Source organism: Sceloporus occidentalis, unplaced genomic scaffold, assembly GCF_023333645.1.
Source record: "Sceloporus occidentalis isolate IW3139 unplaced genomic scaffold, rSceOcc1.0.p SCAF_13, whole genome shotgun sequence".
In the NCBI taxonomy this organism is placed as follows: domain Eukaryota; kingdom Metazoa; phylum Chordata; class Lepidosauria; order Squamata; family Phrynosomatidae; genus Sceloporus; species Sceloporus occidentalis.
In genome coordinates this window covers 10,592,785-10,610,591 of record NW_028316993.1, presented here as the reverse complement: position 1 = coordinate 10,610,591, position 17,807 = coordinate 10,592,785, and the positions used below count along the sequence as shown (strand labels likewise).

General features: G+C 36.5%; 1 protein-coding gene across 5 annotated transcripts in view; it reads right to left on the bottom strand.

The window, feature by feature from the left end:
- Positions 1-17,807, bottom strand: part of LOC149304928 (protein phosphatase EYA3-like) — a 65,295-nt gene that overhangs the window by 31,241 nt on the left and 16,247 nt on the right. For 3 of the 5 annotated variants that reach the window (XM_089479499.1, XM_089479501.1, XM_089479502.1), the window contains exons 2-5: positions 9,408-9,507; positions 6,401-6,444; positions 2,423-2,502; positions 930-996 (exon numbers count right to left, since the gene is read on the bottom strand). In XM_089479499.1, the coding sequence (XP_089335625.1) occupies positions 930-996; positions 2,423-2,502; positions 6,401-6,444; positions 9,408-9,440 (224 nt within the window). In that variant the 5' untranslated portion in view covers positions 9,441-9,507. Of the gene's footprint in view, positions 1-929; positions 997-2,422; positions 2,503-4,482; positions 4,521-6,400; positions 6,445-9,407; positions 9,508-17,807 lie in introns of those variants that run through there. The other 2 variants (XM_089479500.1, XM_089479503.1) reach the window with 2 other exon arrangements.

Here is a 17,807-nt window from a genome sequence, read left to right as displayed (position 1 = left end):
TCTGTGGTATGTATACCTTTCAGAGAACCACAGTATGGGGCTTCCAATTCATTGCACTCTTCTGTCTCCTAGTAGGTGTATACACAACCCAGAAACAAATAGAAAAGGCCATACATTTCTAGGTGCAAAGCTGTCAGGATTGGAATAAATCATTAAATAAATAAATGGTTATTCATTCCTGGCAGAATTGGTAATAGAAATATAGTTATAAATGGGCTAACGGTGGTTAAGGTTGTTTTATAAAGAGATTTAATTGTTAAGGTTGTCACTGTTATTCTTAGGTTAAGGTTGTTATTGATATTACTGTTGCTGTTAAATCTGAAGCAGTGGTTGAGGATATTTTTGTAGTATGAGCTGAGAGGGTTAACTCCAATCCTGAGTTGAGAGGGTTAACTCTCAGGCAGAGGAAAGGAATGTAGAGCTTGGTTCCAAGAGGAGAAGGAAAGGTAAAGGTGGAAAGGAATGGTTGCCATGACCATCAGGCAAGCTCTACAGTTTAAACTTGGAAAGGCTAGAGACAGCCCTAATCCAAATGGGTTAGATATAAAATAGACAATTGGGGGAATGTGTAATATTGTAACTAGTTTTGGTTTACTACCTTATAAAGTATATAAATAAAATGATACGGATGACTTAGTCAACAGGATGTTGATAGCAGGCGGGGAGATATCTCTGTGTTTGGGTTAGGCTAGTGAGAACTTTGCTGGGTTCCCAAAACAGTGGACAACTGGAAGATTCTGTATTATTCACCATTACACCACTAATTATTATTCTGGTGGAAATCTTGGGGCCTATTATCTTGACAAGACAGATCTTTGTTTTTACAAGTACAACCAAGGCAGAGAGAGCCACGAGGAATGACTCTGACAGTATGAAAGCTTACTTTAAAGAAATGAACTGAAGATGCTGAAATAAACAATTTAACTTACTTTGCAGAATACATCTGTGAGGTATATTCATTTGATGACCTTGAGATGTAGTCAGTGCATGGCAGAACTGAAAAATATTCATATACGTAACTGCATGCAAACCATTACAAATGACTGTGTAGAAGTTATTAATGCAAACAACTAAGTTACATACAAGATTATTTAGAGTTGTACCATTCTGTTCTGAAGAATACATGGTATTGAAATGGAAGCTCTTACTCTTCATCTCTTACTCACTTGAAGAGAGAGAAGATGGGTGAGAAGGAGAAGTCATGAGTGCTCAAAATTATGTAAAACAATTTGTGAGATTATGATTTGCTATTGCCCAACATCCCTGCAATGGGGAGTTGTTAAACCAAGGAAATGTTATGAAGGGAAGAATGGTTGGCCACAAAAAACAATTCCTGGAGTGATCTCCCTGAAGTAGAGGGATGTGAGAGAATAAGAAAGATTGTACAATGACTTGAAAATGATTTCTCAAATGTATAGCACAGTTTACATAAAGAAAAAAACACAATCTTCTGAGAACACTCTCTTACAGCCCTATATAGTGCTTATATTAGAATTTTTATTTTATTACATTTTCATGACATCATTTCATGGTAGCTTACTAAGGCCTCTAGCAGACAGGTGGCTTGGAACAGCCTCTAGCCTCTCCAACTGCAAATGCGACCTGAGCAGTGCAGGACCACAGCAACCAGACGTCGTAGTTGTGAGACCAGCTGCTGGTGTGGTCTGCAAGGACCACCAGCAAGGAGAGCTTTTTGAGCTCTTTTTGAGGCCAGGTTTGGGCTGCCTTAGAGGCCATGGGACAGCTTCAGCCCAATCCAGGGGTGTATGTCATTTGAATGTCACACCCCCGGATCAGCAAGTCTGAGAAGCAATTACTACATAAAGTCACTCAGTGGGCTCCTTGGCTCAGTGGTGATTTGAAAATTGATCTTCTCTGTCCTGGTTCAAGACTCTAATTACTATATATTCTATACCTCTTACACATTCATAACATAACTTGGGATCACTCAATGCAGGCAAATGGTGTGAGATTCAGGCCATAATTAAGGGGGGAAATTCAGATAGCACATAGCTGGACTATTGGTAGCCTGTAGTGACTGCTACCAACTTGGAAAGTTTTAAAAGGTAATTAGACAGATACATGGATGGTGAGGCTACTAGTCACAATGGGTAGATAAGATCTCCAGTATCAGGCAGGATGCTTCTAGTATCAGCTACTGAGGAGCAAGAGTTGGCGTTGCAGGTCATTTTAGATGGAATACACTAATAAATAGCTTATGTGTGAGTGTATTGAAGTATTTCAGTATTATGTGGGAGAATTCTAAGAGAGACTGCTTTGAAAAATAAATGTAATCATTAGGAAAACTTTAAATACTAAATCTTTGAGAATCACAGAGGCTGTGATGCAGAACTCATATACCAGAAACCATGCAGTTTTTCTAATCATCTTCAAAGATTACCTCCCTCCCCAGGCCACTTACTTTCATTGGACAAGGGCAGATTTGAACCAAGATTTGAAGATTCAGATTTCTGATCACTACTGTCTGTGCTGTTTACATGCCTAAAAGGGACAATACAGACAAATGAGGCTGTTACTGACCATTGTAGTACAGAACCACTTTCTCAATCAATCAATCAATCAATCAATCTTTATTGATTAGCCCATAGGCCATCTCAAAGTATCACAATACAAAATAGAAAAACAAGATACAATTCTATATAAAACTCTGTGTAAGACTCTATATAAGAGTTATATAGGAGAAGACCTTCTCAATTTGGATATCGTGCCAACCCATTGTTTACACTAAACTTAGTTAAGAACCCACACAATAATTTGAGCATATAGCAAGGAAATTATGGATTGGAGCTGTCTGGGTTCTTTTGTGATCTATAAGCTTTGGCAAATCAAAGAACATGCTTCAGACTGTAATCTGATGAGTCCATAGAGGCAGGCCAAAATAAAGCTGCTTCGGGTCACTTTGGAGGTATGCTGTTTAAATGACACACGCATCTTAGGAGGCTAGAAGCTGTGCCAAAGCCATGCTCTAGTCCTTAGGACTGGAGTGTGGCTTCTAACCTCTTAGGACGCATGCATATTTCTGACCTCTGGTTCAGACACAGCAATAGACCATAGTTTGGGTATTATGTCTTATTGCAGCCTTTAGTATGATTTTAAAACTCAATTCTTTGCTTAGTTTTATTAGGCCAAGGATTGGACACCTAAAAATAAATCCTCTTACATTTAATATAACTTCATATCAAAAAGGGACTCTGATGAAGGGTGAGCTCTGAATAACCTAGGATTACTCCAAATAGGCAGCTGGCCTCTAGACTAGTGGGAGCCAGCCAAGGAGTGATCTGGACACACATCACAACAGATCACCCAAAGACATCAGCATAATCCCTTTGATCAACAGAGGGGGTTAACTGGAGTCCAGCAGAGGAAGATGGTTGTACTTGTAAAAACAAAGATCTCTCTTGTCAAGATGTGAATTTGCCCTTTGTTTGGGAAGTAACTCCCATCTCCAAAGATTTACAGCTCTCAGCTTTTGATCTGAGAACATCTGATGTTGCCATCAATCTTTTATCCAAACAGTCATGGGCACATCTACTGCAATTCCCATCTAATGTTCCTTCATGGAAAACAATCTGGCATATAGTGAATCCTTTCAAGTCTGCCTTCAAGGCATGATTTTCCATATAAATATTGGGCACTAACCAATATTCTTTGAGTTTACTTGGGAAGCAGGCAAAGTTTGTATCTAGATTCCCTCAATAGTCAGCACCATCCAACTTTCCAGCGTGGCTATTGAGTTAATTTCTATTCCTTCAAGTGGAAGCAAACCTCATCGTTGGTAAGTATTGCCATTAAAGGTAAAGGTAGTCCCTTGACATTAATGTCTAGTCGTAACCAACTTTAGGGGGTGGTGCTCATCTCTGTTATTAAGTCGAAGAGCCAGCATTGTCCGAAGACTACTTTGGTGGTCATGCGGCCAACATGACTGCACCGAACACTGTTATGTTCCCATCAAAGTGGTACCTATTTATCTACTTGCATTTGCATGCTTTCAAACTGCTAGTTTGGCACAAGCTGGGACTAGTGACAGGAGCTCACCCCATCATGCACCACTTGGGCCTCAAACTGCCAACCTTCCGATCTTCCAATCATCAGAATTGGTGTCTTAACCACTAAGCCACCGCATCCCCAGAAGTAGTGCCATTAGAAAAGCCTCACATCTATTCACCTATCACACCTTTGATTCTTAACTTGTGTGCATGTGTGAGTGCATGTGTTTTTTGGGTGTATGTTGTTCATTCCCTTAATAAACTACAGTTAATTTGGATTTGCCTCTGGAGTTCTGTGTGATTTGTGGTATACATCTGGGTTGTTATCCCAGCTGCATTACAACTATCATTTGAGCTAATATTAAAATTCCTCTATAAACATATTAATTTGTGGGTGCTCTATTGGAACCCCAGCAATCTGAATAACAGTTTAAAGAAAAGAAGGAGTGATAGTATGCAATATTCTTTTTCTCACCACAGCTCCAACCTCCTTCCTTCCTTAGTCATTACATCCTAGTTTAATTAAACAACAGTTAGCAGTTGCATCAGAAAATAGGAACTATGATATAACATTTATCATTATCTATTTATTACATTCATATCCCAGTCTTCCCCTAAATATAGTGTTCACACTGGTTAAGGCTATTGACATCATGAAAAAACTAACTAAACAATAATACCATCAGAATCATTACTAAAAACAAATTAGACATTAAAACCACCAAAAAAATCAATGTCAATATACCCATTGGGATCTTCAGTCAATTTCACATTGCAAGTCAACAGTTTTAATACATAAATGACATTAAAACACAGTTCAGTGTTTCAAATGGATTGTAATAGGTGGGAAATAATGATAATGGCCTCCATGCAACAGTCTTATGCATATGTTAGCACAACAGCTGAACAATTTCCCCAGTGGTACAAATATTTTTGACTAAGAGCCCTACAGTGATCATTTTGACTGGGGGGGAAATGCTTTTTTTGGCTCATCAGGAACACCAAATTGCAGATTGTGGTTGCAAGTGAAGTGAGGCTGAACATCATGTTTCAAGTGTCAGTGATGTTTCTCTTCCTAAGAAGCTCTGGCTTTGGTATGGCACAGGAAGACCAGCCAATCAGAGGCAGACTGGTTGGTTGGTAGGGAGCAGGCTTCACTTGATCTTCCTCTGGATCATATGTTACTTTCCCTCTACCACAATAACAATCAGTTGGCTTTGACTGTCATCCTACCCCTCTTCTCTCAGAGTCTAAACTTTTGTACAGATGATTGTACTGTTAGTAGTATTACACTGCTAACACTGATTGTCACACCATGTGGTTTACACATGGGGTAGATCTAGTGGAGATTAATCTACTTCTCCAACCCAGGATGTGGGGTCCCCTTAGGGGACTTTGGAAATGGAGATGAATAGATCACACCCAGCTCAAGGGCAGATAGCTCTGCCTCACTTCCAGGTGTCAGGGCATTCACATACTGGTTTTCACTCACATGGTTTCTGCATCTATAATTCCAGCACTACCTAGCAAGTAGGAGTTCCCAATGACCAGCACATGTGCCAATGACAGGCTGACTGATGCCTGGATCTGGACTTGTATTGTGGGCCAGGCCTATTTGTAATTAATAAAGTTGTAGCATTTTCTATCCCAACATAAAAAATTATCTGTGTTTATTCTTGCTAAACATGAAACCTCACACTCACTGCTGGCTGCAAATGTACATATTTAAAATGAAATCTAATAATAATTTGCTCCTAGCTGGAAAAATGGTCTTGTATATGTCAGTATTATTGAGTTTTCAACCTCCAGTTTCTATGTATGATAATAGAAACAAGAGTCTTACAAAATACTTTCTCAAAGAATACTGAACAAAACCAAATAATTTTGAAATGTTTTCTGCGATTCGGTTAAAAAAAAATTAGTTTAACCAAAATTTAATTGTAGCAAAGAAATTTCTGGTTGACCGCATACACACATTAAATTGCTCCTTAAGGCTAATGATTGAAATGGTATGGATGCAATTTGAACTGAATAGGCTGTGTAAATGGTGTCTGTTTTGTCTAAATTCAATTGCCTTTGTCTAGACAACCACCTGTTCTAATAGAATGTTTCATCTGGCTCTTCCCCTCTCTTTGGATTCAGCTTCAGTCTCTGCTCAACAAACCCACAACAGAAAAGATATGAAAAGACATGGTTCCTTTTTAAGGTTCTGATCATCATCTGTGAAAGTGACCTATTTCACAGGATTGTTGTGACGATTACTGAAATCAGGTTTGTGATAGTCATTACATACTTAAACAAGGCAGAGAACAATTGCTGTCTTTTCCCTTTCAAAGAAAATATTGGGGGGGGGGGAGGAATCTGGAAGATGCTGTTAAAAAAATATCAATTACCTTAACAACTGCTCATCTGATTCCTGCATCTTGGCTTTTTTTGTCTGCAAAGAGAAATATTTTCAAAGATATCAGGTTATTTAGTTATTATTAATATGGTTCCGGTCTGTAAGGAAAAGGCTCAAAACTAGCGGTAATAAATAAAGATACTTATACTGTATTTGGCTAAATATGGACAATACCATATGAGTGGGAAAGGCTTGATTCACCTCAAACACCAACCCTTTGGCAGAAATGGGCTGTGGCATTCACCTGCTTCCCTTTAAAATGCTTTAAGAGATGGTGGGAGTGGGGCGAAGTTCAGTGGGAGGAAAAAGGACAGGCCCCAGAAATTTTTAAAATTAAAATTTCAAATTTTAAATTTTAAATTTTTAAATCTTTTGGAAAAATTTGAAATTTTATTTTTTAATTCTTTTAAAATTTTATTTAAAAACATCACATTTTAACCAAATATTCACTATGTATAAGTAAATACATTTAAGCAATGCATATGATATTATTATTTGAAGGTATAATTTTAACTTTGCTAGTTGTTTATATCACAACTATTAGCATTACATTCGGTGGTATATGGGATATACAATTTGCAAGTAACATTAGGGGGAAAAAGCACCCCCTCTTGGCTTCCTCCCATTTGGCACCATACAGAAGCCTTAATAATGCTTTTCCATTTTGTGTAAGTTACCTCAAAGGAAGACCTTTACAATGCAGAGAGTGCTTTTAAAGTTTTTGTACTAATTTACTGAGCTTTCTTTTATGTTACTTTTGCAGAAATATAGCCATTTGCCCCTTTCAAAATGAGTGCTGCTCTTTCGTTATCTCATCCAAGTCACTTCCACCTTGTTTTCGCTCTGTTTCAGAAGACTGACATCAATTGCCATACCATCTCTAGTGATTCTGTCAAGAAATGTCTGTTAGCTATTATTTTTCCTGAAACACTCTTATTTATAATTCCAGCACCAACATATCTCTAAGATCTTCCTATTTCTTTCTCTTTGTGGCACTAGATTTCTTTCTGTAGCAGTCAGTAGGTAAAAATAAGCAAATTCAAGCCATAAATTGGATTATTAAATTGAATGCTGAATGTGATTGGAAATGTCATTTTCTTTGTCTTGTTAAATTTTATTCCTTACACTTTATCATGGAATGTTTTAAGCTAGTCTTTATTGTCTCTCTTAATCTACAACAGAAGAAGAAACGTCTGACTAGTAGATGCAACTAAGGTCCAAAACACATTGCAGAAATAATCCAGTTTGAGACCACTTTAACCGCCCTAGCTCAGTGCTAGCGAATCCTGGGAATTGTAGTTTATTGTTGCACCAGAGCTCAGTAGTTAAAGCAGTCTCAAACTGGATTATTTCTGCAGCGTGCTTTGGACCCAAGTCCTGTGTTTTCTGGTGGCTAAATATGACATGCTATACATAGCATTTATATGGAAGAAAGAAAAACAGCACAACGGAAGAATCAGTCACACTTTTTAAACTTCCCTAAAAAGACATTTCTAATTGTTACTGTTGAAAGAATATTACAAGGATGTCTTCAGAAAACAGAATAAAAGAATGGAGTATTAGAATGAGAAAATTGGTATATTTCATATTTCTTGTACATTGAATTCTATAAATCTATTTTTTCCTGCCTTGACCATAAAGAAACTTCAGGCTTTTGCTAAATTCTTCAAAAGTAAAGTGGAAGAAAATTCTCCTCTGCATCCATTAGATAAATTCAGGAGGTATGGCTATTCTGATGATGGAGAGGTCCGTTTTGCATCTATTTGCTATCCACCTGTTAAAGATGAGAAACCTCTGAGAAAACAGAGGTGGCAACGCAAAGTCAGCACTAACATGGATGAATAACAGAAATTCAGTCCTATACCTTTTAGAGTTAAATACTCAAAGCCCTAAGCATGGATGGGACTAATCATGATAGCTTCAGCAGCTTCTCCCATACTTGCACTGTTGTCTCAAATTATTTCCATCCCAAATAAAAAAGTTTGCAGATTGTGATAAATTTTTAACAAAAACAAACTGAAATTATTTTTACCGACTTCTGCTGAAACCTCATGTCATTTCGAACATCAGACAAGAAGGATCCTTCATCCAGAATCAGGGAAAAATTTAAGATGTTGCATGTAACTTACAAAACTCTCCCAAAGTGGGATCCAAGAGACTTCAACTGCCATGGTATACCTTCACAGAAAGATCAGGCAGGAGCTTTGCAAATAGGGAGCTTTGATACTCCAAAAAGCCATATTTAAATATCAGAAGAAAAATGACCTCAACAGAGATGTGATACGTTTAAAACTTTAGGCTTCCATAATATCTAAGTGCCAAGCTGCCAGCCTTCAAGACATACTATAAGATTTGGGCCTTACTTGAAATATTTACTTTTATTCTTTATTCGTGGAACTAGTATAATTCCATATACTTTCAGTGGTACTGACATTAACCTGAAATATGTGGTTGAGGGTTAGGAAACAGCCTTTTGGTACTGATTCACTAAGCAAAGGAAAAATGTTGAATCACAAAGCAAGTACTAATACTTTACCCATAAAATAGGTACAAACGCTTTATGAATCAAAACGTACTAAACAGGAATATGATTTTTACAAACTGTCCAGAAAATGTCCATTAAAATATATATATATATATATATATATATATTATATCCTGTATTTTTCACATATAGTTTGAGAAGTTTCTAAGCCAAAATTTCCAGTAGTCAACAAATATCAATTATCCCCGCGCTCTCAAAATAGTTATAAGCCTATCTTCACTCTTCTGTAATAGTAAATCAGGGAAGATTCCTTAATGTCTGCAATAATATTTTAACACTCTTTCTGTATTTTCCCCCAAAATGAAAACCCTAAATAAACTGAATCATTATTTGTTATTTCAAAATGCACGATCTACTGGATGGTGTTAAAAAAATCTCTACTCCCCTTTTTCTATTCCTGCAAGACAGGCCACAGATTAAATGTAACGGCTTCCAATTTGTTTTGCATACTCACAGGCTGTTCGGCTAAATCTTGTGCTTCTTCCATGGATGGGAGTCTTCTGAAAGCGTCTCCAAAGTCCAGAATGTCCGTTTTCCTCTGCCGTCTTCAAAGCCTGTTTCAAAAGGTGTTCATAGCTTTAAGTACTTTGGGAAATGCTTATCATTTAGGCTATCGGTGACTATAGTCTTATCTAATGGACCATTTTCTAAACATATGTGGGCCTTTCCAAAATAGAGACCAAATTCACGCATGAGGGGAGGAAGCAAGACTGACCATTAAACTCCAACCTGTAATATATAGGGCAAGGTAACAAAATCATGTGTATGTGTGCCCCTGTGGCACGTGGCACATTCCCACTGCATTTCTTTGTCAGACAGTCACTGCAGAAGGCAACATACTCCATATTTTCAAAAAGTCCACGTGTGGGGCACTCATAAAAACACTTCAGGATTACCAGTGTGGCATTAAAATGATAAAAGTCCTGGTCATAGCGTTGCTGAATGCTTTGATATGATCTAACCTGCTTTTTAATTGAGAGCACTTATATAACCTTCACACACGTGCACAGACACATCCATAAACACGAACCAGGACAAAAGTTAAGAAGAGAATGTTTCTACAATCAATTTGCTGCCATATTTGCTTCTAAAGATGTTGGTTTTAAAAGGAACAAGCAAGCAGTAAAACTTTGAAACTTAGACGCCAGGATCCAAAGCACAACACTAAGGCTTTCTGTCTCTTTCTTTAGAGCTGGAAAATCCACTGTCCTGCAAAAGCATGGCCAAAGGTTGCTTTCAGATCATACCAAACATCAGAAAGAAATGACCACAATACATATCAGAGCTTGGGAAAGTTACTTTTTGGGATTCCAACTCCTAGCATGGTCTATGATGATTCTCTAATTCTATGATTGGGGGATTTTGTGAGTTACAGTTAAAAAAAACCTAGCTTTCCCAAGCTCTGCTTACGCATTCCTCACCAGATCATAGATTTTGAACATTTAAAAAGTGTTTCTCTCCTGTCAAATGAAATAAACACTAAAAAAAAAATTACAACCTGATCTTCTACCAGTTAGTATCCAGATTGTCTACTAAGCAACATTACTCTAACGAATAAATATACAGTAGTAAACAGAATTAAAACACTCAGCTATAAAAAGCAATCATCAAATCAATTAAGAAGAACAGAAAAGCAAGAAATTTTTAAAGCGTTTTAAACTTCTATCTGAATGAAAGTAGAGAGAGAATCTGATCAATCTTTACAGGGAGAACCAGCCAACTCCGCAGACTTAGCACTGCCACTAAGAAGGTTCTGTTTCTGATTTGCCTGACTAGTATTAATAGTTGTACTAAGGCACAGAAGGCAGTATCCTTGAAGCAGATCTTAGTCCAGGGAAGCTGACGTATTTCACATTGGTACATTATTAATTTGTGAATTTCACTGCGGCAGGAGGTGATGATTACTTTAGACCGTTTTAGAGGAGTTTAATTTAGACAGCTTGAAAGGAGGAACAGATTAAGGCACAGAAAAACACTGTTAAAGGGTATTATATAAAGAGTGGAATAATGTGTTCAGGCTCAGTCAATATGTCTCTGAAAATCAGGTGCTAGGGAGGGAGGGGGGCAGCAGTGATTATTACTGCCTTCTTGTTCCTTGGATGTTGGCTTCCCAGAGTAAATGGCAACTGTGTGACTAAGAATGCTATACAACAGGACTTTTGTTCAATCAAGCCATTCCCTTCTTATAGTATTTTCCTTCAATGCTTATTTGCCTGGTTCTTTGATTGTTCAAAGCAACTGATAGTAATAAAACTCTAGATAATCCAAACAGCATGCAAAACAATCAAGTCAGCCATGGAAAGTTCCAACCAAAAATCACAATTTAAGTACCCACGACAGATCGCATCCAACCCTTGTTTAAAAATCTCAAAAGAAAGAGACCCCGCCACACTCCAAGGGAGCATGTTCCACCATCAAATAGCTCTTACTGCCTGGAAGTTCTTCCTAAGGTTGAGGTGGAATCTCTTTTCCTATAGTTTGAATCCATTGCTCAGGGTCCAATTTTCTGACGCTGCAGAAAACAAACTTGTTCCATCTTCAGTATATTCTTGTTTGGGGGTTTAAGGTTTATTATTTATAGTCTAGCTTTGCCACTATATTTTACTATGTTATTTGTATTTACTGCCTATATATCATAAGCTACCTTGGAAATATATACATTTTTAAGTCGGAGCATTAAATAAAACAATGAATAAATAAATAAGGTTGAGGCTGTCTTAATGTAGCATCCTAATGTTTAAAATCCTCAGATGTTAAAAATAATCTTAGAAACCATTTCACATTTATAGAATTGAGGTATATTATATATACACTATTATACTTTAGGTTCTATACCTCCATGCAAAACAGTACATTGCACTGTACTGTTGTTACAGAACAAGCCCTCCAGAACAATCAACTCCAGACTCAGTTTGTGAAGTTTAGAGCCATCGTTTTTACAGGGCAGCAAAGTAGAATAAGTCTTTTGGGCAGACCAACAGCTGGCTCTCAACATCAATTGCGTCTTTGTGCTACACCAGATGAAACATACATCTCCCACACCAATAGTACTTGATGTCAGGGAACGCCTTCGCTTCACACTAATACAAAAGGGTATGAAGGTTCAAAATTATGACTGAACATTGCACTTTATTATGCTCTCAAATCAGAAACCAAAGTAACACAAACTGCAGGATGAAAAAGACTAATCAACAACATGACAACAAACAGATTTCAGCCCCTTCCACATTATAATGCAAATGAATGATCATCCCCAGATGGATAACATATAATTAAACTATTTCCTTTCTCTATCTTTATTTTCCCAGTCTACTGAAACATGGAATTTATACAGTCAATCTGTCCTTTTATTTATTTCTGCAAACCTAACTATAAGGCATTCAGAATGAAATTTCAGCAAGCATATTTCTCATCATTACTAGCTTAGGGAGCTATGGGTCTGTGTTGTACTATATGTCATAATCACAGTCACAATCATAGTCTGAATGGTCTCAAGACTAGCTTAACTCATCTGACAGTTTAACCCATTAGAAAATTTGTTTGACTACTGTACATGATCTTTTGTTTAAGATACCAGACCCTACACCTGCTGAGAAACCAAATGCCTTCAGTGCGAAATCCTGGTTGTAGAAACCATTTCGTTGCACCCGTAAAAAAATGGAGCAACTTTGCTAAAACTCTTTTTCATCCTGCACTGTTTTATATGCACCATTTGGCATTTTAAAAACATGTGCGCGCATGTGCACGTGTGCGCACACATACACATTTGTAACAGGATGAGGACAACTTGCCCAGATTACAAATGGCAAATGCAACAATGCAATTATAAGAGTGAAAAATATTGAACCACTTCAATATTCCAAATTTTGAAATTATTTGCTTAAATCCTCTAATCTATTTAACTTCTTTCATTGAGAATGATCACGGAATGGTGTGCATTACATACGTTCAAATAAACCCAAAACAATTAAAAATACAAATTCACTATAAAACTATGGTAAAACCAACAGATTAATACAGTCATAAATGATGCAGTTATTTATTCGGTCCTATTCAGAAGTAACCACACTCTGTTGCTTCCAGGAATGTGAGTAGAAGATTGCAACCAAAAATGCCCTATCTACTTACAATGCATAAATTGCCTTCATGAATAAAAATGTTTTTGCCTAGCAACCACGTAAAAATTGTGGTGCCAAGCAAGTCTCTGTGGGGAAGGCATTCCAAAATGAGAAGAGGGTTTGCAACATAAAGAGCCCTTAGTCTAATCCTACACATCTGGAAAGCACCAATCCCAACTCAATGTCATGTGCCTCACTCACATAATGTCACGGTGAGAAAAGCCTGAGCAAATGACATATAAAATTATTAACATCAACAGTAATAAGATATATATGAAACAATCAGAAACTGTACTCTCCACAGGAGAACTAAAAACAAATTGTTAAACTGAACGGATTTGCAGATCATTTTATTACTCATTGCTTTCACTTTAAGCCACTCTGTGACTCCATTACGATTTATAAGATTACTTATCATCATTATGTCGCTGCATTTGGATTTAAAAGATTGTTTATGTTCCATGTGCATTAACAGCTGTAAGCATGTTTATCAACAATTTGCTTTTAATTTTTAACTCTCATATGAATTTACTTCCACACAAGAAAGTTCCCTTCACACAGGAAAACAGAATGTTAGGACAAAGCTAGGCTAGAACCCTTATACAGTGCGCCTGCATATGCGGGCGCGCATTACACGGTTTCCAACGTATACTGGAAGAAGCGGCGCCACCCCCCAGAAAGAATAATGGGATGTGTGCCCATGGCAAGCATGCACTGCGATGCTGCCATGAGCACAAGCCCCATTGACTTTAAAGGGGCTTGAGCATATGTGGAATTTCTCTTACATGGCAGGTGTGTGTGTCTGGAATGGGACTACTATAAACAGAAATACTTGTTCCTTTCACCCTGCAATCTGAACTGCCTCATACCTCCCCCTTTTATGCTCCTCATCTGATATGTAAAATAAGACATACCCATAAAATAAGCCATAACAGGATTTCTAAGCATTTGCACAATATAAGCCATACTCCAAAAATAAGACATAGTGTTAGGGCCGGTGTGGAACGGAAAAGGGCAGGAAGAGAATGGAAAGCTTGGGGCCAATGGTTCTAAAGGAAATGGGAGTCTCAAGAAATTCAGGATGTAATTCTGGGTTTGGAGAGTTATGATGATGTTTCATAAGAAGACAACTTAACTACAGTGGGCCCTCCCTTATGCAAGGATCCGTTCCGGATTCCTCCGCTAAGGAGAAATCCGTGTGTGCTGGAGCCCCATTAGAAGTAATGGGGCTTGTGCCCAAGGCACAGCAGCGTGCATGTGCCACAGGCATGCGCCCCATTACTTCTTTAGAGCAAGCGAGAGGCTTTTCCAGTGCAGTTTTCAGCATGTGCACTGTTTATTTGAATAAATGTAGATTGTTGTACCATACTTAAAAAATAAGGCATCTCCTGAAAATAAGCCATAGCGTGCCTTCTTGAAGAAAAATAAATATAAGACAGTGTCTTATTTTCAGGGAAACACAGTATTAGGCCAGAATTTCATATTATGTCCAAATTTATTCTCCAACTGTCTAGTTAGTTAACAAAACATGATCATAAATCGGGGATTGCTCAGCCTCAGAATATTTATTGAACTGCCTACTTCAACATACACACATATGCCTACTTAGAAGTACTTTATTTCAATATACTTGCAACTGAGAAAACATGTATTGGTTTAGTCATAAAATTATTCCAGAAGTACTCACTCCGTTACCGACATTAACACTGTTTCTACAATATCTTAATACTTTTGCATTTTTTTGTTCTCATTGTGAACAACAACAACAACAACAACAACAACAAATCTAGAAAATTAATCATACCAACTATTTTTAAGAGGAAAGTGAATTTGGCAATATCACACAATGTTGTTCTTTTATATTTTTCCTCTACTTGACACATATTAAATCAGCTTTCTATAAATGCATGAAATTTTGGGTTTCTTTTTAAAGGAAATGACGTTCAATTAGTTTCACCACAAATCCTATAAATGTTCCATGGTTTTCAAAAACTGGACGTTAGCTTCTTCATCTCACTTAGAAGCAATCTTTGTAACTACTATGAAGCCTGAAATATTTTTCATTTATGTTAAGGTAATTTTTTAAATAGCTTAAGAAAGCAATGAATATCAAAACTAGCATTAGACGTTACCAGCTTTCCAATAAACTTTAATTTTATGCAAAACGATCAAATAAAACTCAGCATGATTGGCACCCAGCAGTGATTTGATATTGCACAGAAACATTTAATCTATAAGTGATGAGATAATGCTGAACATTTTCTTTTAATTTTGAACTAATCATTATTTATAGAATATTATTATTATGCTCACTTAACATAACACAGAGTAGGTTTTTCCAATTTCTTGCTAAAATTAGGTTGTTTGAATTCAAATGCAGCAGCAATAAAAAAATATCCAACCACGCTTTTACATCCTGTAAAAGAATTATTCAAATTTAGATTTTCTACCAAATGTAGAAGAATTTAGAATTTTACTATGCATTCTCTATTTGCAAAAAAATATAAGAAAACTGATCTGTGCCTTTCAGTTTATAAAGGACTTTTCATATAGATGCAAACATACTCACATATAATTATATCTGAGCCCATTCTAACCTATAATGTTGCATTATATGCAATTTCTTAATATGTAGGATTTATTAAGGTAGTCCATTATAAAACTAGTTTATAGTTCTGTTAAAATATAACATAGTTGCTAATGGTGAGAATCTGTTCTATGTGAAATCATTTGAATATTCTGCCATAATATGTATCAAAAGTCTTTTTTTTTTAAATGGAGTGTCTTGACTAAAAATGGCAAAATGAGATCAAACTAGAATAAATACCTATTTAACTGCACAACAACTAGCAAGAACATCAGGCCCTCTCTGAACCATCTGCATATCAAAATCTTTATTATCTTTAAAATATATTTATATTCTTATTCTAACCCAGGAAGCATATTAAAGGAATTAAAATTATATAATTTTTATAACAATTGTTCTGTGTGAATTCTGTAGCGTTCTGCAACAATTATGGAGTGTAGGACAGACAGAGAAGTATTTAAAATTCGCATCACAATGAGCCACTGATGCCCAAAAAAAGAACCGCTGATGCCCACCAAATATGTCCTTTTCAACAATGGTATTAAAGGCAATGCAGTCCTCTTTTATCAACACGCTAGTTCTGAAAATGGAAAATGAAGTATTCAGTCATCTACTTTCCACTAAGAAATGCACTACCTGGCTGCGGGGATTAGACATCCGAACAGATTACTCCCTTTAATCCAATTTGTTTCCAAAGCAAGGAGCATCTAAGTGCTGAAAACAGCTGTTGTACAGCTACATTAAGTGGGGTGACTATAGCAGAGTTAAGTCTGCTATAAAGTCTTCTCTGTTACTGGATTTCTAGGCTAAGATTTTAGTTTAATACCCCATTTAGCTTTGGCTGAAACAAGAACAGAATGACATTGGCGCTCTGAAACAAAACAAATCTTGATGACTAAAAACTAAGTAATAATTCTTCAAAATCCTAAATCCTTATTTCCATGCAACCTTATAGCGGTCTTCCTCCAAATCTACTGGGAAGGTAATGTAGTATATTAGTGAGAGCCCTCCTCTGTTAACCATTCTAATTAATTAACAATCCCAAACTGTTGCGCATATTAGAGAAATTGTCAAAGTTTGCATCTGTCAAAATTTTTATCTAAAGATATTGGAGTCATGGAACCTAAGCACTAATTGCATTAATAGCAATAGCAGCTTCATTTATATGTTTCATACTGAACTCAGCAGTCTCTAAGCATTAAGTTTCATCATCTGTAAATAAAACTTCCATTGCATATCATATCCATATTTTTAATATTTAAAATATTTAATAGCCTGTTTGATTATAGAATAAGTTAAAGAGACAGAGGAAATGTAAATATTAGTCACTATATTTTAAAATTCAGCAAATAATATTAACTGAAATATTAGCCAAGTGATAATAAAAGTCTTCATTACAAGTTTTATTAAATTATGGAAATTTTTGTCTGCCAGACAAGCTGTACATATATTGAATGTATTTCAATTTTTAACTCAAGTTTTCTTACTAGCATTTTGGAGAATGTCACTTCTGCAAATATTAGTCTAGGAATAAGTACTATTGAAAATTCTCAGTGTGTTTGAAGCAAGAAAACAAGGAAGCATTTATAAAATATTCAAACGTTTTCCCCTTTCAGACCTAAATAAATGGTTCAAGCAGCAGCTATACTTTGAAGTTATTTCTTCCTAGCTTCCCTGAATTGTGTTAAAATGTCTTGCCTTCATTTCCCCAAATGCATACAACTTTAAAGGTCTGAACTGAGAAAGAACACAAAATAACCCTATCTGAAATCGAGTTGGAATCTAGCTTCAGTTGGATATCAAAATATGCATGTGGTGTATGTGGAGTCATAAATGAATAAACCACCTGATTGAGGTTGCAACCCTAGATAGGTTTACCTGGGATTACATCCCAGAATGAAAAAAGATGTACAGGACTGAAGTGTAAAAAGCCTATGTTTTGACAGAAAAAAGAGGAATACGATGTGACGGAACTGAAAACAAATCAAAGGAAAGGAAATGAGAGCAAAGGTATGAGTTACAAAAATTCTGCATAACTCCTTGACTTGAAAAATAAATAGACGAAAAGCAACCAGCATATGAGTTCATAATTCCTTTCTCACCAGTTGCTTTTTCTTTTCTAATCTGCCCCATCCAAAAACTTTCTTTG